This window comes from Ictidomys tridecemlineatus, chromosome X (assembly GCF_052094955.1).
Source record: "Ictidomys tridecemlineatus isolate mIctTri1 chromosome X, mIctTri1.hap1, whole genome shotgun sequence".
NCBI classification, from domain to species: domain Eukaryota; kingdom Metazoa; phylum Chordata; class Mammalia; order Rodentia; family Sciuridae; genus Ictidomys; species Ictidomys tridecemlineatus.
Genome location: NC_135493.1, coordinates 116,288,994 through 116,312,434, shown reverse-complemented (window position 1 = coordinate 116,312,434; position 23,441 = coordinate 116,288,994). Strand labels below are relative to the sequence as shown.

The following is a 23,441-nucleotide window of genomic DNA, read 5'->3' as shown; positions in this document are numbered from 1 at the left end:
ACAATAAGACTTTTAGTGTGTACCTCAGATCCCTTACTCAACTATCTCCTTTCATCAGGAGCAAGGTTGTTTGCTGAACCCAAGGTTTGAGAAGCAAGCATCCTTAGGAGAGACACTTTATTAATCTACAATTCCAGTAAGTATGAACAGTGCACATCAGATTCCAGGCTCCGAGCAAGCAGAGTACCAAAAGGAATAAATGCAGACAGTGATGGAGTGATACCCCCTGTGGAGAGATAACCACAGGAAAAGCTCAGGCTGCAGAAAGAAGCTGCTGGCACCCTTGTGGGCTGACTCTTTAATAAAGACAGACAATAAAAGTGATAAATAAGTAAATTATGCATTGTGCTATAAGGTCATAAGTATTATGGAAAAAAGATAGGGAAGAGTAAGGAAGTTGGGCAAGCTGGGTGGGGGTGAGATTATAATACTAACAGAGTGGCATGGGCAGGGCTCATTAGTAAGAAGCTATTTGAAACAGAGCTTGGAGATGAGCCAGGCAGATTTCTGGGACAGTTGATCAAGCACAGGATACTGACCATGCACAGGCCCTGGGGCAGATGGTACTCAAAGCATAGGAGGAGCAGCAAGTGGGCCAGTTTCAGGAGTGGTAAGATGAAGGAAAATAATATGAGATGATGTTAGAAACAGTACTCAGGGACCAGAAGAGGAAGGAATACTGAGGAATTCAGACTGGAGAAGTGGGAAAGATTTGATATATATTTAATCTGGCTACTCAGTGAGGAATACCTGTAGGGTGCAAGAGTGGAGGAAGGAAGAAGAGTCTGGAGGCTAGTGCAATATTCCAGGTGAGGGATGATGTTAACTTTGGCCAGTAGGTAGCAGTAGAGGTATTGAAAAGCGGCCAAATTTGGGACACATTTAGAAGATAGAGCTAACCTTATTTCAGTAATGATTGAATGCTGAGGTGTATGGGAATGCTAAAACAAAACAAAACAAGGATGATCGTGCTTTCTTTAGCATGAGCAACTGGAAGGATAGAGTTGCTATTTGCTGAGAAGGGGGAGACTGTGGAAGGGGCTAGTTTAAGGGGTTAATCAGTAGGTCTGTTTTGGGCATATTAAATCTGATACATCTATTAGGTATTTCTAGCATAAATGTACAATTTGACAGTGAAATGTGACTCTAGAATGGAGCGGGGCGGGGAGGTGGAAATCTTGGCTAAAATTTGGAATCATACGCATATAAGTAATGTTTAAACCCATAAGCCAAAGGAATGTATCTTATTCTAAAAAATGTAAGCACAAGTGAAGAAGCTTATTTATGTTGTAAAGTCAAATGAGCCAATGTTGTGTCCTTTTAGCTGTACTTCCTGCTAAAGGTTTACAGGAACAAGCTTTAGGGTAAAATCCTAAGGGCCTCAACTGGGTGAAGGTGACGTGGCAGTTTGAGCAAATTAAATCATGTAATTGAAATAGCAAGTTGTCAAAAATTAGGATTTAACTGAAGATATGGAAAATGCAGAGTTAATGCAAGACTCAGGAGAAATAGCAGAGGAAGTGAATGAATAGAAGAACTAAATAAATCTATGACATTTTGACTTGGAGGAAACCACTCCTCCCAGCTGCCTTTGAGTGTTTTAAGCCCCGAGAAGGGATGGAAATTCCAAGAGATTGTGCCCACAAGTTTCCACAGTTATACCACCTCTTCCTTTGCCTCCTTAAATTTACTTTTTATTCTAAAATCCATCTTTTACCGTGTTATCATATGTAATAAGCAGTGGCATAAATACAAAGCACCATATGGAAAAAAAAAAAGTTAATTGGCAGAAGGTAGAACTTACTTTACCAGGTTGTTATGCTATCATTACTCTGCTTTGCTCCCAAGATATCAATGACTGCAAACTTTATCCTTAGAGGATGGAGAGCTATTTGGAATTCATCAGTGACTTTTATTTGCTATCAAAGTATAATCTACACTCTTTAATTTTCTGAAGGACTCTTTGCCCTCTCACAAATTCCAGTTCCCAAACAGAAATATTAAAAATGTCTCTGCAAGTTCTTTTTCACACTCTACTGGAATTAAACTGTGATTTGTGCTCCTCCCCCACTAGACATAAGCCCCCCGGAAATGTGGGCTGCCTCTGTTCTGTTGACTGCTGTTGTCTTTCAGTAAGATTTGACTGAATGAATAGAAATTATGCTATTTCTTTGTCCACCCAAAAGAATACCTCTTTGACACCAAGTGTGCCGGTATATGCCTGTAATCCCAGCAAATTGGGAGGCTAAAGCAGGATGATCTCAAGGTTAAGGCCAGCCTTGGCAATTTAGCGAAACCCTGTCTCAAAGTACAAAAATTAGGGGCTGGGGATGTGGCTCAAGCGGTAGCGCGCTCGCCTGGCATGCGCGCGGCCCGGGTTCGATCCTCAGCAGCACCACATACCAACAAAGATGTTGTGTCCGCCGAGAACTAAGAATAAATAAATGTTAAAATTCTCTAAAAAAAAAAAAAAAAAAAAGTACAAAAATTAAAAAAAAGATTGAGGATGAAGCCCAGTGGTAAAGCACCCCTGGTATATATATAAAAATACCTCTTTGAAAGTCAATAGTTTTGCTTTCCTCCAAAACTTTATCACATCATAGATGCTTATGAGTAAGTTAAAGCATTCAAAAATTTATGTTAATACAGTGTGTCAATGCATGCCAAAAGAATGATTGATTTTCTTGGGTATCCATAGCAGAGTCTAAAACATGTCATTAGATTTATTATATGTGACCAGCCAGTGTGCACCAGAGAAAACGGTGGAACTGTCACAGTAAAGCAGGAAGCTGAAACTTCAAATCTCGGTTCTTGTGTTCTGATGAAATAAAATTTAAAGTCTGACTCCAAAAGTCATGCAAGAGAACTTTATTTTAGTCTAGAAAATAAAGTAAAAGCAAAGTGAGGCTTAAGCAGAGAACACTCTCCAGAGAGAGTGAGCCATCTCTGAGCAGAGAACAGCAAGGAGACAATGCTGTCTACAAATTCATTACTGTTTGATGTTTACCAGGGGAACTGGCAACACCTTCTGTACTCTTTGCCAATCAGGTGTTCAACTCCTACTTCACATTGGATGGTGGAGTTTTTGACCTTAGTTGGTCCTCTCCAGAACTGTCATGATGGCCATGCTATTTAGGGGGGCTTCATCTCCAAGTCAATCTCATGTTAATGTGGGCACAGGGGGCAATAGCTGGTCAGAAGTTATCTTAGTGCACCTTTACTGTTAAAGGAATCTTCCTTCCCAGACAATTGGAGACACTTATAGCCATAATTCCTAGCTTTACATCAACCTTAGTGTATCCTGTCAAGAGTTAGTCCCATTAATTCTTTTCTCTTGATGAGTTTTACAAATAGCTCCCTTGCTACTGTTTCTTTTTTAGAAATTAACTACCACCCTTTGCTTTCTCATCTATTTTGGAAGTCACTTAAAGAAGATCCTAAAGTAATTTAAAGAACACTTGTGACCTTGCCTCCATTTCACTGCTCATTGGTTGCTACTACCTAACAGAACGTGTAAAGCCAAACATGGTGATATTGTCAAGATATAAAGTAATGGGGCTGGGGATGTGGCTCAAGCGGTAGCACGCTCGCCTAGCATGCGTGCGGCCCGGGTTCGATCCTCAGCAGCACCACATACCAACAAAGATGTTGTGTCCGCCGAGAACTAAGAAAAAATAAATAAATGTTAAAATTCTCTCTCTCTCTCTGTCCCCTGCCCCTCATTCTCTCTAAAAAAAAAAAAAAAAAAAAAAAAAAAAAAGATATAAAGTAACAACATGGTGATATTGTCAAGATATAAAGTAACAATCACACCTTTTCATTGTAATCTTGGTGCATTGTACTGAACTTCTTTCTGTTTCTAGATTCTTAATAATTGCAACTATGGAAGTGTGCTCCTTTTTGGTCCTAGGAACTATTCTTTTGCCTTTTGCAGGCTCCCTTTGTCCAAGTGTTGAGTTGAAGTTTTCATTGCTTATTCTCTGTGCCCTTTGGCATTACCTAATGGTTTCCTGACCAAGTCCTGTGAGAGAAGTCAGCGTCAGCAGTCCCGTTTTGCTGAGAGATTTTCTTGTTCTTTCCAGCACAGAGTTCTCTAAACAAAGGCAGGGTTATCGCATGTACCCGAGTGCTGCCTGGGAAAAGCAGGAGCTGTAGTTATCAAAGTTGGAACCTTTATGAAATATGCTTTTGTCTCCGTTTTTGTTGCATTCAATCAGATCAACAAGTGTTGGCTAAGTGTTGAGCGTGGTTTCCTGTAGGATTGTGTAAGGCCCTGCAGGACAATAAACGTTTGGGGGGCACTGAGTAATGTAGCCATTTCTGACCCAGCAGCCAAGAAAATGTGAGCCGATTTGCTGCTACTGGGAAGAGGACAGCCTCAGCTGTGTTCCTGGGAGAGCAGATTAACTTCACCACAGTGGACCCAGGCGACCAAACAAGCCAAAATGGTGCGTTTTAGTGGCAGGTAGCTATGCACTGTCACATCCTACAAGAAAATAGATTCAGATCCAGGTGTCATGGGGCTTGAAATTATAGGAAAAAGTAATACCAAATTATGAATATGAAATTGTTGGTGCTTCCCCTGGCACTTTGGAAGGTGTAATTTGGGAACCAGAGGCTTAGACTGCTATTGTGAATTTACTGCTTGCTCAAAATCTCATCAAAAGCTATCAAATTGTGCTATTTCCTCTGCTAACTGCTTTTTATATTGACTTTGTAACTGCTTTCAAAAAGACAGAATTTTCACTTATATCTTCTTTTCTTTATACTTTCATGATGTTAATTTAGCTATAAATATTGGTTCTTAGTTTCCCGAAGTCTCCCTAAATCAGAGACTTGGTGGTATTTTAGACAGACATAGAAAGATGAGAAGGTTAAGTATATAGTTACACTCAAAGTTCTTGTGGACCATGATCATCTCATTGGATTTTTAAAAATAGTACAAATACTTCGTGCTCTACATCACCATTTCTCAAGCTCTATGTGCACATGGATCACTGGGATCTTGCTAAAATGCAGATTCAGATGCACTAAGTCTGGTGTGGGACCTGAGAGTCTGCATTTCTAATTAACTCCCAAGTGGTGCCAATGTTGTTAGCCTACAGACCGACCACACTTTGAGTAACTTCCAAGTTTTCATTTGTAAGAAATATGATGGTACAATACACCACCAAAAAGGGACTGGTTCAACCTGATTTTAAGGTAATGAGTGCCAGGATGGGAAGTCTGAAACAAATCTACAGAGCAGTTGCTTTGCTTTTTTTTTTTTTTTTTTGACTTGAGTATTCAAGAGGAGATCTTTCTGCCTCCCATTAACTCCTATGCCTAGCAGTTGGAGGCAGGGGGATGAAAAGTGAAATTTGATCTTCGGGGTTCCTTTCATTGTCTTCAGTATTTTAACTTTACTATGGTCTACTTTTAAATTTTGCCTAGGGAGTGGGAAGGTGAAGGGGTATCTTTCCAGAACATCTACTAGGGTGCTGGGCATTGTTACTACCACTTTCTCTTGACTCCTCATAACCCTTCAAGGTGGCTATTGTTTTTACTCCCTTTACAGATGGGGAAGCTGAGGTTTGGCAGGGTGAAGTAACACATGGGGTTGCATAGAAACAGCAAGGATACAAATGAACCGAAACCTGATGCTTTCACCCACCTCAATCTAAGCAGCATTATGTGGTAAACTAATCCAGCTTGTTTAGCTCATGGATTGATCACTTTTTGTTTTGCTCTTAAGGGAAGTGCTCCAAAAGAGTGCCTTGGGCAGAGGGGAGGTAACAAAAGAAAAGTGGTTGCTGCAAAGAAGAAGAAAGGGCTTACAAAAGCTCTAGAAAGTGCTGAACATGAATTGCACACTCAAAGCAAATTTTAGTCCAACAGGAATAGCATTGAAATTTTTGTTTTCTTTGTGAGAAAATAGTCCTCCCTAAATGTCTGGTTTTTCATAAATTCCTTTCAGAGTAATTAATGTATGGTGTTCCAAAATACTGAGGAGTTGAGTGTCCATGTTAGAGTTTCTGTCTGTCATACTATGCCAAGATCAACTCCAATTTTCTCTGTCCTGCATGTGAAATAGGAATTTGTCAGGTTTTGAGGAGCTGGTATTTGGTTTTGACCAGCATAGTAATAGTAAGACTTCTTAAACCACTGCCTGCCACCTGATTCTGAGTTAAGCTTCTTGATCCTGTTGAGACTTGCCATTGTACTCTGTTTAGTTATTTAGCATGAAGATAAGCAGGTCTGGCTTTGGGCAAATATTTGAAGATTAAGTTTGTCACTGAGTCCTCAGATTTCCCTTTCAGACCCTGCCCAGTCCCCTCTTGAAGAATCTTCCTCCTCCTTCTCATACTCCCTCCTCTACTGCCTTCTCAACATATGTATTGTTGAACTACTTGACAGTAATCAAAATCATTAGCTAAAAATGACATGTAAAATAAAAAGAATATAACTGAACCAAGTAAAAGGACAAGGAATTTCTGTCCTCATCTCTCATTCCTGAAGAAGAAAGCTGTAAGGCAGAATCATGAGCCAGTCAGGGAATAGACTTTTTGGTTCAATAGCTCTATTTAAACACATAGACCTTTCCCCCCTCCTTGGGTGCCTCCTACACCTCTTCGGTACCACTTAAAATTTATTTCAATCTTTAAGGTCGCATGTTCTTATTGACTTTCAAAATGTGAACTTCTTACTCTCATAATATTCTTTCCTTAAAAACCCTAAATAATCATAGTGATTACAGTCCTGTTAATTCAATATGTGCCTTTTGTGTATGTAATAGGTTACATAATGCTTACTGGCTTCTTTGTAGAAAATACTGTATTGATTTCAGCTAGTGTTTTTTTTTTCTTCCCTATGTTTTAATATCTCTCTAGTTTTATGTGCTTATGGAAATAGGCAGCCTGGGCTATTTGGTAAGCAAATCAGTATTTCTATTCTACATGGGAGGTAATGAAAGTCCAGCCAAATCCCACCTGCTCCTCTATGGAAATAGATTTCTGTTTAATGCTAACTAGGTGTAGGATCTCATTATATTTTGAAAAGTTTTTCTTTCACCTTCTCAACTGAATTTCCCTTTAATAAGGGGTGGGGGTGGGGAAAGGCTGAGCAGAGAAGGGTTTGCCAGGTGTTGGACAGGCATTTGAATCAACCAACAGTGGTACCTGAGCCTTGTTTATTTATCGTCCTAATACAAGGAAGAAGTCATTACATTTCTAAAAATCAGTCATCACCAATTATCACCCCTTTATCAAGTGAGACCATAGAAATGCCTTTAATTTAAAATCTAGACTATTTAGAGCAGAAAGGGGAAAATAGAGACAGAGCAAATAGAAGGGGAACAGTGGGTGTAAGCCTGCGTTGGAACCACAAAGCTTGTCTTTGAAGAAACTCATCAGGAGATGACAAAAGCATGCATCATCAAAACAGGGCTTTGAAGTTGGTTAAGGAAGCCTTGGAGTCCACCTTGGGGAGGAGAGTTCTGAGGGACTGGCTCTCTGAGATAGAACTTCAAAGACATGTGGCTCCAGGTGTTTGTTTCATAACAATAGCATATCGCAGACCCACATGCACGAGATGTGACCCCCATCTTTGTAAAAATAAGCATGTGCCTGTGTATATTTGAAAAAAAAAAAAAGAATCTAAACTTACATTCTTTCACCTACTTGTAGTTCTTGGTTTTGTAGAATAAACCTATACCACTATAATTTTAGAAATGAAAGAAAAAAATTCACAATGGGCAAGATTTTGAAATGAACAATTATGTTGAAATTAGACAAATTTTATTTTGTCAGATGCAACAAGCCTTGTAAATCCTGGGTGATTTATTGAAGAATCTTGAGGGCTTCATACCTTTCTTCATTTCTACTCAATATTCTTCTTCTCTTCAATAGACATAGGAAAATTTGTGGATGTGTCAGTGGTTTCTGCAACTCATTATTTATTTATTTGTTTGTTTTGCGGTGCTGAGGATTGAACCCTGGGCCTTGTGCATGCGAGACAAGCACTCTACCACTGAGCTACCTCCCCAGCCCAGCAACTCATTAATTTTTATATAAAATTTTGAAAAAAAAACATTTTAAATGTGATGCATATGAAAGTTCCATACATAGAAAAGTGTGTATATCATCATGAACAGCTGGGACTTTGGGTTTTGCATTTTGTAAAGTGTCCTTAATGTCATGAATTTATTCAGCACCTGAAAAAATTCTAAAAAGCAAACTTTCTGTTCAACCAACCAGATCTATTTAATTAGCACTCTTCTTTAAAGAGTAATATTTAACTGTAGGCATAAAAGAGATTTGGCAAAAGTTTTTATACTTTTCTCTTTCTGCTTTATTAGTAAAAATTTTAAATATAGAAATGCAAGTGTGCCCTGAAGCTCTGTCTAGTGTTTGGCTCCCCCAAAGGGGTCTACATCTCACAAAAAGTATACCTGCATGGTTTCTGTGAATTTCAAGCAGATTCTCAGCTAGCTATACATTTTGGATGTAAAAAATAAATTTAAACTGGACGAGGTGGTACACGCCTATAATCCCTGTGGCTCAGGATCGCAAGCTTAAAGCCAGCCTCAGCAATGGTGAGGCACTAAGTGACTCAGTGAGACCCTGTCTCTAAATAAAATACAAAATAGGGCTGGGGATGTGGCTCAGTGGTCGAGTGCAGCTGAGTTCAATTCCAAGTACCCCCCCACCTCAAAAAAAGAAAAGCTTATCTAGGCAGGCATATGCATAGAGTTTCCAACCAAGGCAGAGATGTAAGGATGGTGTGACATCTGCCTCTGTAGATCCTGCCAGCTCTGCTCCACCCTGATCTCTGCCCTGTCTCCTAGCTCCAAGCAAAGAAACCAGTGACCACTGAGGACAACACCCACTGTGTTCAAGAGAATCCACTCCACTTTTCTACCTCTGCAAAAGAATTATCCTATTTTAAAACTCAGTGAAACAATATCCAAAGCAAAAAGTTATTATTTTTAATGAATAAGATTTTCACTACTTCTGTCCATAAGTCAAGCAAAGCCCATGGAGGCCATTTTAGGGATTAATAAATAGTCTCCTCATTATTAATAATAAATAGCTCTCCTGTGAGCTGTCCAGAGTGCTGTTTTTAAGTAAATAATAAAGGCAAATCAATAATAAAAGCTGGTTTTCCAAATTCCCTCTTTCAGAGTTGCATAGTGTATGTCAGGAGGAAAGGTGGCTTGGACCGATGGTGGTTTATACAACATCTGGCTATCTTTCTTAGTCTCTTTTCTTTTCATTTCTGGCCATAGTGGGCTCCTCGTAGTCCTGAGCCAGTGAGAATTGATTGGATGGATTTACCTGGCACCTGCCTCCAGTGAGACAGAGCAATGCCTGTGTGGGTGCTTCCTGATCAAGAGTGATAAATAGGATGCAAATATCTTCTTTTTAAAGCCCAACCCTGGCATAGCCAGAGGAAATATGAGTGATGGTGGCTGGGAACACTAACTTTTGCTTAGAGCTTGAGAGTTAAACGTAGGGACCCGTGTAGACTTCGGCTCTAAGGAGTTTGAGGTAAGTAAATTATCTCAAATCATCAAACAAAGATCTTAACTAGTAGACATCTAACTATAAACAATGATGTAGTTTGAGAAGGCAAAGAACAAAAGAAAGTTTATCTCCTGTGGCTTACTGCCCAACATCGGTCTTTTTCATGATCAGATTTGAAATCAGACTGAAGTTACAACAGTCTTTGAATTTATTTTTCAAAAATACCTTACTCAATGCTTTACATGCTTCTGATAGAAAAGCAAAAGTGTTTTTACTCTGTAAATGTACTGATTTTTTTTAGGTCTTTTAAATCTCTTTTGATACAAATTGTGTTGAATTTCCAAGTATTTTCTTCTTTTTATTCTATCTTGAGGAGTCACTTTGATTTTAAAATCTCTGAAATATTTAAAATTATACCCATATCCTTTTTGTTGAAGATCTGACCATTACAATGTCACCTGCCATGATATTTCTCTCACAAACCAGTAGCCACATAAATGGAGGGAAATTTCAGTTGATCAATTAATTCATATATGGTGAACTCTCTGAGCTGCAATTTTTTGAAAGTTTTATTATATCCTATTCAATTCATCAAACACCTAAAGAATGCTTAAGGAATAAAGAACATTGTGATAAGGTGGTCTAGAGGGTGGTGTAAAGATAGTGAATTTATGGTGCAGACTGGGAAATGAGTTCATTATTCAATTCACAAAATGCTTTTAAAAATCAACATATTTGGGTTGGAGTTGTGGCTCAGTGGTAGAGCGCTTGCCTAATACGCGCAAGGCACTGGATTTGATCTTCAGTACCACATAAGAAAAAATAAATAAAGTTTAAAAATATCAGCATATTTATAAAATTCAGAACAAAGGCAGTAGAAAAAGCTGTAGGTATGTGTGTAGTTATTTATAATCTTATTTTTTTAAATTAGCATATAGATTAGTCCTAAATGAGAAATAGTTGAGTAAAATATAGGAAGGCTAAAAGAGAACCTGGCTAGAGGCTACACTCATTCAAATTATTTTATTTTATTTAGGACGATAACATGGATTCAAAATCCATTCTAGAAGAACTTCTTCTCAAAAGGTCACAGCAAAAGAAGAAAATGTCACCAAATAATTACAAAGAGCGGCTTTTTGTTTTGACTAAAACAAACCTTTCTTACTATGAATATGACAAAATGGTGAGACTCTATTCCATTGTTTTTATACTGTTTATTATTTTTCCTAAGTCTCCACAAAGTACTTGATTACAGTGAAAGAATATCAGGTTTCTTAGCTTTTGCAGTAAAGATCAACTGGCATCCACTGATTACACTGCCCTTCCTTAACCAAAGTGTGATGAATTCAAAATGAAGGGTTTAATTTTTTTTTTTTTTATTTTGGGATAAAAAGTAAGAGTGTTTTTACTTTGTACATGTTGTTTAACTTTACCAAAGCAAATTTTGACTTTATAAGCTCCGTGTGGTGGGGCATACCTGTAATGCTAGTAACTTGGGAGGCTGAGGCAGGAGGATCACAAGTTCAAAGCCAGCCTGAGCAACTTAGCAAGACCCTGTCTCAAAATAAAAAGGGCTGGGGATGTGGAGATGTGGCTCAATGGTTAAAGCCCCTGGGTTCAATCTCTGGTACCAAAAAACAAAACAACAACAAAAAAAGATGACTTTAGAATAGTAGTTCTCAACTGAAGGCATTTTTGCTTCCCAGGGAACACTGGGTAACTACTGGAGACATTTCCAGTTGTCACAACTAGTTATGGGGCAAGTACTACTGGCATCCAGTGAGTAAATTACAGGATGCTACTAAATATCCTACAATGGTTGGGGATGTGGCTCAAGTGGTAGAGTGCTCGCCTGGCATGCGTGAGGCACTGGGTTCGATTCTCAGCACCACATAAAAATGAAATAAAGATAAAAAAAATAAAAATAAAATAAATAAATAAATATCCTACAATACGTAGGACAGACCCCATAGCAAAGATCTCACCAGCCCCAAATATTAATAGTGTTGAGGATCAGAAATGCAGCTTTGAAACATCACTGGATAAACAAATATCTCTGTACAGGTGAGAATTTTAACTTTGTAAAAATACACTAAATACTGTCATAAAATTGAAATGAAGTGAAGAAGCTTTGGGGAATTGAATTTCTTGATTTTCCTGAGTATATTAGCCACATGGCAGGTGATTTGAAACACATTCTATGATTCTCTCTTTTTTTTTTGGAACTGGGGGGTTGAACCCATTTTATGATTCTCAAACAAAATTTAACTAGTGCTTAAACACTTGCTTTTGGAGTATGTGTGTGTTTACATTTGAGTACTCTAGAGAAAGGGAAGTGATTCTCCTTTGATCATACCATCTCCAAATCTCTCTCCCTATCATAACTTTAGTTTTATGCTTTTCTTTATGTACCATGGCGTTAGCACATGAGAAATCTAATATTTTGTGTTTTAATTCAGAAAAGAGGAAGTAGAAAAGGATCAATTGAAATTAAGAAAATCAGGTGTGTGGAGAAAGTCAATCTCGAGGAGCAGACACCTGTGGAGAGACAGTACCCATTTCAGGTAAAACAAGGCACAACATCACCTCGAGTAGTTGATTCTTCACTTTGACATTTTCTATCATGAACTCAGTATATCTAGGCAAAATAATAATATTGCAAAATGATCTGTTAAGAGAATGATGACTTGGAATATTCCTGAATGGGAGTTGCACATTTTGCTAAAATTCTGTCTACCAATCTGCATCCCTTGGAGGGAAGGGAAGCAAGATGAGAGTATAAACTGCAATGGCCTGATCTGTCTCAGCTCTGACAATTTCTGCTATCAATCATTGCTGAGTGTCTCTGCTGGGTTCCAGGTAATAGAAACATTATACAGAATAAAATATTCACCCTGCCCCAAGGTAATTTACAAGGACATAGCAAAATAGACTAACAAACAAGTGGTAAGATGGAGGTCAGCATAGTATATCCACTGTGCTCCAGGAAGCGGAAGCTAGCTTTGCTCCTCACGCCAAGATGTCAGATTAGGAAGGACAAATAAGTGTTTAAGCCAGCACAGAAAGAAAAGGCAGCAGAACAAAAGAACAGGAGTGTCAAGGCACTGATGTGTGAGATAGGAGTCACTCTGAAAAAGAAGCCTCATGAGAGAGACAGAGATGATCCAGGAGAGGTGGACAGGGCAGAATCATGAAGGACTTTGCACATCATTCTAAGAAATTTTAATTTTACCTTGAAGTATGGTATGCTACAGAGAGTATCCTTTCAGTACCTTTTGGAAGTGGCTTGATTTAAGTCATGCCCTACTTTTATTATATAATCAACACTTCTTTCTGATTTAGACAGATGGGTTGTCTTTCTTTCTTTCTTTCTTTCTTTTTAAACATTTTTCTTTTAGTTGTAGATGGACACAATATCTTTGTTTTATTTATTTATTTTATGTGGTGCTGAGGATCTAATCCAGTGCCTCATGCATACAAGGCAAGCGCTCAGCCACTGAGCTACAATCCCAGCCCTGGATGGGTTGTCTTTCAGATGGCCAGATTATCCAGTGCTAGTATTGGGGACCTGTAGTCAGAAATGAAGTACAATAATACAGTTGATCAACAACCCATATTTCCAAGTATAACTACATTACCGAATTGGGAGAAACCAGGGAAGAGTATGCTCAAGGAAGAGGCTACAAATTCACATCACAGAAGCATAGGGTATTCAAAGGCACACAGACTTTGGAATCCTGCAGAGCTCCTAATCCTACCAGGTGTATAGTTATAAGCACATACTCAACTTTTCTCTGAGTATGTTTTCTCATTTGTTAACAAAAAGGCATACTCATATATTTTTCATAGAATCGAAATAGGATTAAAATATTAGAGTACCTAGGAAAGAGCCCAGAAACTAGTAGGTGTTTAATAAATTTATTAAACATTATTATCAGAATAGAATAAAGTAGAGGGGGATCTTGAGAAAACATTATAATCTCAAACATTTAAACAAATTTCTTTAGAAACAAACAAACAAAATAATATTTATTCTGGAGATTTCCAGGGTGCCATACAAAGCAAGACTAAAGTAACAAGTAGACATAGTTTTATTCAATGTAAAGATGAACTGTAAAATGATCGGAATATATGAAGACCGACAGATGACCTGAAAAAAATAAAGAATATTCCATCCTTAGACATATTTTTAAGGATAAAGCAGTTGGTTTTCAATGGGCTGTAAAAGGAATTGATCAATGGGCAAATGGATGGGCCAGAACCCTTGTAAGACACATGCAATGTCTAACATAATTCTCCACGGTCCAGGGCATCCCTACTGAGATCTCAATGCTCACCGCTGTCAGATGCATCATTTCTATGATTTTCCAAAGATTTGAACTGTCTGGGATAAAATAAATTGAAAAGTGGAAGATAAAAACAAACAAAAAGTATAGATTTTTCTCCATCTAATTCCAAAGCTAATAAACAATATATTATATCAAAATGAACCACATTCTTTCCTTTCCAGATTGTCTATAAAGATGGACTTCTCTATGTCTATGCATCAAATGAAGAAAGCCGAAGTCAATGGTTGAAAGCATTACAAAAAGGTAATAAAAATGTCATATAAAGGAGACTCATGGATTGAATTGTCTTGAGGCTTGGTGGAGGAAAGATAAAGCAGTAAAAGGACCCAATGCCGAGAAATAATCTACTGATTTTCCTACTAACCTCAGGGAATATGCCAGACCCATCCTCCTTTTGCATTCTCTTTGTTAACAAACAGGAAGCCTGAGGATCAGATTCCCGCCCCCCATCCTGCTCAGCACAGAGCTCGCTATTGTGTCTTGCCAGCAGCTGGGGAAGCTAAGCCACCTGCTTTCCACCCACTGTGCTTGTCTTTACCAGGGCAAAGTCCAGGTCTTACTGGGACTGTGTAAATCCTGTAGCTACTGTATTTTCAATTTTTATAGAAAGTTCCTCTTATTGTCATTATTAGGTGGTGGGAGTGTTGCAGTGCAAACTTTTGGACTAGATTGGAAAAAGAATTAGCTACTCAGGAATCTAAATCCACACAGTAGGAAATCCTAGGAATCTTGACATGTGAGACCAGGAGCTTAGACAGCAGGAAAACAAGTAATGTGCCCAAGAAATTCCAAGGATCCTTTGGAACCAAAATCAGAAAGTTGTGTTTTAGAGTCTTTATTCCTTTTGCTTTCTGTGATTTTTGTAATAATTTTCAGTAGTGAAGTTTTTCAATGCCAGCATTTTTAGCTAAACTGAACTGAGTTAAACTAAGCGAATGATTACAAAAGCTGAACACCTATTTTGGGGGCCAAATATTTATATACATTATCTTATATCTTCCCAGTGACTCAGCAAAATATTTATTATTATTATCTCCATACACTTCCTTGAGTAGGTTCTAAAGTAGGAGCAGATCTTCTGAGATTAAAATAAGAAATCCTCCACCTAGCAGTGCTTCTTAAACTAATCTCTGTTAAGACCTTGTAAGCTTCTCTGTTGTATTTCAAAAGAGGCTAAATTGTTATAGATTTAGTATTATACACCAAGATTAGAAATTAAATTCTTTGGATTAAATATTGATGTTTTCCTAATATGTACCTATTCCATAAGCCATTCATTAAACATGTCAAAGTCATGAAAGACAAAGGATAAGAAACCATTCTATGTCAAGGGCAACTAGATAACTAAATGTCACATTGACTCTGGAGTGGATCCTTGATCAGAAAAAGTAAGTGACTATAAAGGACATAATTGGAACAGTCAGAAAAATGTTTAAATGTGAAATTCATATTATTAGTAATATTTTATCACTACTAGATTTCCTGAATGTGATGATTGTATTATGGTTATATAAGAGAGAACACCCTCTTTTTAATATATATATTTTTTAGTTGTAGATGGACACAATACCTTCATTTCACTCTACCTTCATTTCATTTATTTATTTTTATGTGGTGTGAGGATGGAACCCAGTGGCTCATGCATGCTAGGCAAGTGCTCTACCACTGAGCCATAACCTCAGCCCCAGAATGCCCTTGTTAATAAAAGTTACACATTGAAGAATCTATGGTTGACATTATTTAGGTCATAATATATGCTAGTCACTCTCAAATTATTAAGCAAAATTTAATAATGATAAAAATTTTAAAAATAATGATATGTATAGAAAGAAAGAAAAAGAAAAATGTTTAATTAATAATTGGTGAATATCTGTTAAAGGTACATGAATGTTTATTATACTATTATAACTTTTCTGTACATTTGAGTGTTTTCAAAATAAAAAGTGAAGGGAAGTGTAAGCTATAAGAATTTTTGTCTCCTTGTTAAGATCTAGTCCTTCTATACTAGATCTATGGATGAATTTCTAAAATTCAACAGCAAGCTGATTTGTATATGCATTTGTACTAGTGTTTTTTAAAGAATGATATGTTATTGTGTTGTTCTCACTATGCACATAGCTAAACTTTTTTCTTTGTGGTTTATTAACTTCTGAATGAAAGACATACCCTTCAGGAACCACTGGCGCTTACCTCAGTTATTGGCAAATGGAGTTTTTATTGTTCTGCAATGACAGTGCTTGCTGGCTGTGTTTCTCCTCTTGGGCCAACATCTGCTCACGTCTTGTTTCCTTTCTACCTGCTCCTCAGAGATAAGGGGCAACCCCCACCTGCTGATCAAGTACCACAGTGGGTTCTTCGTGGATGGGAAGTTCCTGTGCTGCCAGCAGAGTTGCAAAGCGGCCCCAGGATGTACCCTCTGGGAAGCATGTAATGCATGACCCCTTGTTGGACTAAACCCTGGGTGGATGGCTCCCCCCCATTAGGACCAAATTTCTAGATTCTGGAACACTTTGCCACGAAACCTCACATTGTTCAAGACTTCTTACTTGGTGCCTGGCAATTTGGCCTAATTATTAAAGGCATATGATTCAGATTGGGTAATAAACCATATAATCGCTCCACTGATAACGCATACAGTGGTTTCATTCTCACAGATTGGGCATCTATTTCCATGTAAGGGTGGAAAAGAAATCAACAAATATCATAAGAACAGAAAGCATGTAATAATTTATTTATGTATCATGAATTATTTATTCATCTTCAATAATTACTAAAATATCTTGTATGAGCCAATCAAAGAGGAATCAGACAGAAATACTGACCCCTAGGCTCATATGTACTACCTAACCAGATTAGATATCTGTGACTAAAATATAGGATAGATATGAGGTATAAATTAATAGTTTATAGGATTTAGAGGAATTTGAATTTTCAATCCACATTTGCAAAGTTATTAATAATTGATGATAGAGGAGTGGTATTTGAGTTGGGCATCATACAGGAAAGCTACAGAATTATTCCAGATGTTGTGTTTGAATTTAGTGAGTCTGGAGTATTGTTCATACAATCTGTTTCATTCTCTTAATTCTTTTTTAAAATTATCTATTTATTTATTTATTTATTTATGTTTTTGGTAGCAGGGATTGAACTCAGCGGCGCTCAGCCACTGAGCCCCATCCCCAGCCCTATTTTGTATTTTATTCAGACAAGGTCTCACTGAGTTGCTTAGCGCCTGTATTTGCTGAGGCTGGCTTTGAACTCTTGATCCTTCAGTCTCAGCCTCCTGAGCCACTGGGATTACAGGCGTGTGCCACTGCGCCCGGCTCCTTCTCTTAATTCTTTTTTTTTTTTTTTTTTTAAATATTTTTTAGTTGTCAATGGATCTTTTATTTTATTTATTTATTTATATGTGGTGCTGAGCATGGAACCCAGGGCCTCACGCATGCCAAGCAAGCACTCTACCACTGAGCTACAACTAGTTCTTAACATTAGTTAGTTAAGAGCCCATTAGTTTTTAACATTCTCTTGTTTTGTTTTTGTTTTATTTCACATTCCTTCTGATAATACTTGGTTTTACATTTCAGATGCTGATCTGCACATTGCTGTCAATGAAGAGAAACACAGAGCTCCCTTTTTCCCAGAAAGGGTGGTAAGTCAATGTTTTGTTTTTTTTTTTTTTTTGTTGTTGTTGTTTGTTTGTTTGTTTTAATGTTTTTCATTGTCAAGATATATTAAATGAATGAAGAGTTGCCAGATTCAAGACCAGAAAATGTAGACTTCATGCAGATCACTTAACAAAGAGAGGAAAAATGTGAGCAATCACTACTACCTGTGGGTGGTATCAAAATGGATTCAAATAGAACCATTGTAACATTTTATATTGTTGTATTAACTACTAGGTCTTTTCCTAACCAGTAAACCTATGAATAGTGACACAAGCATAAAACAACATCATTTTTCCCTCCGTGATTCCTCCAAAGCTGCGAGAAAAAGTCTTAGGCAGATTCCATAGTTTTCATTCACTCTCAGATGATGTTTTGCCTTAATTGCTAGTAGTCACAAGAACAGCCTCTGAATTGTCCCATCCAATGTTATAATCACATGACTCCAAACATTATTTTGAGTTATACCTTCACCACTTTACCTAACTTGAGTTGGCATCAGCTGCCAGCTTGCTTTGGGGGAAGGGTCATAGAAAGGCTTTTCTGACCCTTTCAGGGTTAAAGCCAAAGGGGATGTAGTGAAAAAGAGATGCTCATACTTAGCTGGTCCTATCGTGATTAGGTATTGGTAGCATCTGAGTGAGCTTCCTAATGAGCTTCCTAATTCTTGGTCTTATATGAGAACTATGTGAAGATCTAAATAATTTGAATTTTCAATCCACATTTGCAAAGTTATCAATATTTATGACAGAACAGATGTCTTATCTTCTTTTTTGTGTGTGGTGCTAAGGATTAAATCCAGGGCTTTGTGATGCAAGGCAAGCTCTCTACCAACTGAGCTATATCCCCAGCTCCTGAAAGAATAATTTTTGTTATTTTAACCCATCAAATGTGCAGTGATTTGTTATGGCAGCCAAAGGAAATAATTATTATGGTTTGGAGTTTTCACTTTGTTATCAGCAACATTGCTGTTTGGATTTGGATACTTGCTCCAGTCCTTAAGCTTAAAAATTATGACCCTTGGGCTAGGGGTGTAGCTCAGTGGTGGAATGCTTATCTAGCATGCACAAAACCCTGGGTTCCATCCCCATCATTACATTAAAATCATGGCCCCCAACAGCAATGTCCAGATTCAGCAACTCTATACAGACAGAGGTCAAATAATGGTTGACTAAGGCCAGAGTGGAAATGGAGATTGGCTGTCAGTGCACACAAGGGATTTTAATGGGGTGATGGAAATATACTAAGAACAGATTATGATGGTTATACAACTTGATAAATTTAGTAAGAGTCACATAATTCTTCACTTTAAAAGTGTGAATTCCAATGAAGTTTGTTTTAAACAAATCTAAGAGCAGAAGATAATTAAGAAGTTAGAAACGATTGCTTCTCACTTCTGGCAGGAAATTCTTTGGGAAATGTGTTGAAAATTATCAGCCAAGCAAATCAGTGACTAAGGGTTCCTAAGCCTATTCTGATTATGAACTGCCCAAATGAACCAGAGTTCAGAAAGGGTATTGTGAAAAGCATTTTTTTCTCTGTTTTGTTCTTACCAAAGCACTAAATAGAAGACATATTTTCTGAATGGTAGAAATAAAAATCAGCTTGATAGCCATTCTATTCAGATTTCTATTTAAGGAACTTTCCAATGCATTTATCTTTAGAAAGAACCCATTTTATAGCATATATATCAGTATCCTGTGTAACAAAAAATTTCCAGAATGTCAAAGCCTCAACTCCAAATAAATGAAATACCTGAAAAAAGGAAAATAAATTTGAAAAAATTAAATTTAGAGTTCACACATGAATGCTCACATGCTTATACACACACACACACACATACACACACACTCACACAATTTTTAAAAAATATTTATTTTTCAGTTTTCGGTGGACACAACATCTTTATTTTATTTTTATGTGGTGCTGAGGATCGAACCCAGCACCCCGCACATGCCAGGTGAGCACGCTACCGCTTGAGCCACATCCTCAGCCCCTCACACAATTTTTGATGAAGTATAAAGCACACAGATCCTAAATGTTCCGCTTGATGAATTTTCACAAACTGAACACATCTGTATAAAACATATTCAGATTAAGAAAAACAACATCATAGAACCGTATGTTCCCTTCCAGTCACTATAGTCCATCAAGAGTAATTGCTCGCCTAACTCTCAATATCATAGATTATTTGCCTGGTTTTGACCTTTACATAAGTAGAATCATAAAGTATATAGTCATTTGTTGTCTGTCTTTTGTTCAAGTTATGAGATTCACATTGTTTTAGTGTATGGTTGTAGTTTATTCTTACTGCTTATAGAATTCCATTGTATGACTATGCCACTATATTATTTCGTTATTGCTGCTCTAAGAAATTACCACAAATTCAGTGGCTAAAAACAACACAAATTTTTTATCTTATAGTTCTGAAGGTCAAAAGTCTAAAATGGTTCCACAGAGCTGTATTCATTCTGGAGACTTTAGGAGAGGATCTATTTTCTTGCCTTTTCCAGTTTTTGAAGGTTATCTATATTCTTTGGTTCCTGGTTTCTCCCTTCATCTTAAGAGTCAAAAGGGTTGTAGCCTCTATGTTCTTTGACCTCTGCTCATATCTTCTCTCTAATCCCTGACCATCTTCCCTTTTAAAAGGGTCCCTTTGATGACCATCAGTCCCATATCTATAATCCAGAATAATGTCTCCACCTCAAATTCCTTAATCACAATCTTCAAAGTCCTTTGTATTATGTAAGATAATCACAGCATCTGGGAATTAGGACATGATCATATTGGAGAGCTATTACTTAATCTACTGCAACCAGTGTATTTACTATTTTATCCTTTTAATGAGCACTTCAGTAATTTCCAATTTTTATCTAATTCAAAATATTCTGCTATGAATGTTGTTTTCCACATCTTTCTGTTTCACTATTATATATGTGTGTGTGAGTGTGTGTGTGTGTGTGTGTGTGTGTGTGTGTGTGTGTGTAATCTCTGGTTCATAGAGTGTGACTGTGTGTGTATAATTTCTGGATCATAGAGTATATGTGCATGTGTGTGTGTGCACGCCCATAATTTCTGGGTCATAGAGTATATGCATCTCCATCTTTAGTGCATTCAGCAAATAAGTTTCCAATGTGTTTTTACCATTTTATATTCCAACCAGCAAAAGTATACGTTACGGTCGCTCCTTATCCTTAACAATACTTACTATGCCCCTCTTCCTTCCTCCCTTCCTCCCCTCTTTCCTTCTAATTTAAGAGCTGATATACTTTAGTTGTTAGTTCCTAGTTCCTGAATCTGTGCCTCACCACGATGTAGTAAAATCTCCTGTTCTTCAAAGCTAAAGATTCCTCGGGCAGTTCCTATTCTCAAAATGGATGCACCATCTTCAAGTATTACTCTACCTCAATATGACGTTGATGCAAAGAAAAACTTCAGTTCCCAGCCAAATGTCAACATGCGATATATTCCAAGGGAAGACTGCCCTGACTGGTGGCAAGTAAGAAAACTGAAAAGGTAAACCTCAGCTTTTGGGCTGTCTGCTCAGCATGTAGATAATGTCCCCATGATCCCACTGCCTTGACCTCACCCTCAAAACCGCTGATGCAGGCTTTAGCTGAGATAGGGCTGTCTACTCAGAAAATGTTCAGTACTTGAACTAGAAAACTGGGGAAGCGTGTGGTTCTTCTGGGATTGAGCTGCATAGACTTGCCGTTTATATTATCTTATCTAATGTTTTAAGTGATACTTAAGCATTTGATTCCCTTCTGTTCCCATTTCTTCCAAAGAACTGCACATTTCAGACACAGAATCTTTAAAATATGTTCTGTATATGAAAGATGGCTTAGAAGGAGCTTACTTGATTAGTCTTTTCAAGTTTTTCAGCCTAAAGTTTCTATCTAAATACCTTGAAGGTATATAAATTGTATATATCTCCAGGGTCTGGCACTGTGTCTGGACCAATTTGATGCTCAATAAATATTAAATTAAATCATGAGATGATCATGGAGAAAGGGTCATGCAATTTCTCTGTTTTTTTGTTTTTGTTTTGGATGAGTTAACATCAGATTATTTATTTTGCTTACACAAAATAAGGACAAGGGAACTTCATTATTTCGCCAGTTGAGAATGGCTATTCTCCCTCCAATCCAGATTTCTCTTGGAGGACCAGATGTGTCAGCTTGGTTTGAATGACTCCATGTTTCTTTCCCTGCCCCCCACCCCCTGGAATATTGTCTTGTTGAAAAATTGGCTTCACAAAGAAGGTGGCAGCGGGAAAATTTCAGAATCCAAAGCTTAAAAATAAGTCTTGGTCAGTGTGGGGTTATTTTCTGTCTCTGGGGGGATCATCTAGTGGGGACAGAGGCAAAGTCCCCAGCCGCCCATCCAGGAGATGTCACTCTCAGTAGTGTCTGGTGTCCTGACCTGTGCTTGCCCAGGATGATGGTGGGTAAGGAGCAGCAGGTCACAGGGGCCCCCTGACCCTCTGGGAGACAGAGCTCTCCCTGGGCAGACCCCGGGGCTGAGGGTCAGCAGCCAGGGGAGAATCAATGACTGTCTCCGCCTGTGGTCCCTGAGGTCCTGGGGCAAGGATGCAGGAGGCAGCCAGTGTCACAAGATGTCCCCATCCCCAGCCAGGCCGGGCACCTGGCTAAGCGAGGAGAAAGAAGGTGTCCCTCCTCAGGGTCTGGCCCCTGCCCCTGGTCTTACTTCCTCCCCGGCACTGCCTGGAAGGGGAGGAAGTGACACCCAGGGGAAGGCTGGGAAGTGAGGCCACCGTCACATTCAAGTTCAGGGTGTGACAGCTCAGTCTGCCTCCCAACAGGCCCCATATTCGGCTCCCCTTCATGGGCCATGTCCCTTCTGAGAGTCACGCCCTGCCCTTTATAGGTACAAGGACCTAGAAGTTTCAGAGACCCATCCATGTTTAGGCCCTCAGATCTGGAAGTTCCTCAGGCATCCATGTTTAGGCCCCCAGACCTCAGGCGCATGTCCATATTTAAGCCCCAGGATCCGGAAGTTCAATGGGTGCACGTCCATATTTAGGCACCTGGATCCGGAAGTTCCTCAGGTGCACGTCCATGTTTAGGCCTTTGCATCCGGAAATGCCTCAGGTGCATGTCCATGTTTAGGCTCTAGGATCCGGAAGTTCCTCAGGTGTCCATATTTAGGCCCACAGATCCAGAGGCTCCTCTGGTGCATGTCCATGTTTAGGTTCTGGATCTGGAAGTTCCTTGGGTGCACGTCCATGTTTAAGCCCCCTGGGTCCAGAAGTTCCTCAGGCATCCATGTTTAGGCTCTAGGATCTGGAAGTTCCTTTGGTGCATGTCCATGTTGAGACTCTAGGATTCAGAAGTTCCTCAGGCGTCCATGTTTAGGCCCCCGGATCCAGAAGTTCCTCTGGTACACATCTATCTTTGGGCCCTCAGATCTGGAAGTTCCTCAGGCGTACGTCCATGTTTAAGCCCCTGAATCCGGAAGCGCTTCAGGCGTCCATGTTTAGGCCACCAGATCCGGAAGTTCCTCGGGTGCATGTCCATGTTTAGGACCCTAGATCCAGAAGTTCCTCGGGCGCAAGTCCATTTTTAAGCCCCAGGATCCGGAAGTTTGTCAGATGCACGTCCATGTTTAGGCCCCTGAATCTGGAAGTTCCTCAGGCGCACGTTCATGTTTAAGGCCCAGGATCCGGAAGTTCGTCGGGTGCACATCCATGTTTAAGCCTCCGGGTCCGGAAGTTCTTGTTTTTGTTTTTAAAGAAACTTTACAAAAATTTATTTTATTTTTTTTAGTACTCAGGGGCACTTGACCACTGAGCCCCATCCCCAGCCCTATTTTGTATTTTATTTAGAGACAGGGTGTCAACTCAGTTGCTTAGCACCTCACTTTTGCTGAGGCTGGCTTTGAACTTGTAATTCTCCTGTCTCAGC

General features: G+C 38.7%; 1 protein-coding gene across 3 annotated transcripts in view; it reads left to right on the top strand.

Annotated features, from left to right (window-relative positions):
• Window positions 1-4,197: 4,197 nt before the first annotated feature.
• The window catches only part of Bmx (BMX non-receptor tyrosine kinase), a 48,143-nt gene continuing 28,899 nt past the window's right edge, over window positions 4,198-23,441 (top strand). Inside the window, exons 1-7 of one of the 3 annotated variants that reach the window (XR_013431917.1) lie at window positions 4,198-4,448; window positions 10,540-10,686; window positions 11,963-12,067; window positions 14,014-14,095; window positions 16,160-16,279; window positions 17,437-17,501; window positions 20,855-21,030. Coding sequence is in view for 2 of the 3 variants with exons in the window: in XM_078035107.1 (XP_077891233.1) it covers window positions 4,446-4,448; window positions 10,540-10,686; window positions 11,963-12,067; window positions 14,014-14,095; window positions 16,160-16,279; window positions 17,437-17,501; window positions 20,855-21,030 (698 nt within the window). In the remaining variant the exon portion in view is untranslated. The remainder of the gene's footprint in view (window positions 4,449-10,539; window positions 10,687-11,962; window positions 12,068-14,013; window positions 14,096-16,159; window positions 16,280-17,436; window positions 17,502-20,854; window positions 21,031-23,441) is intronic. The other 2 variants (XM_078035107.1, XM_078035108.1) reach the window with 2 other exon arrangements.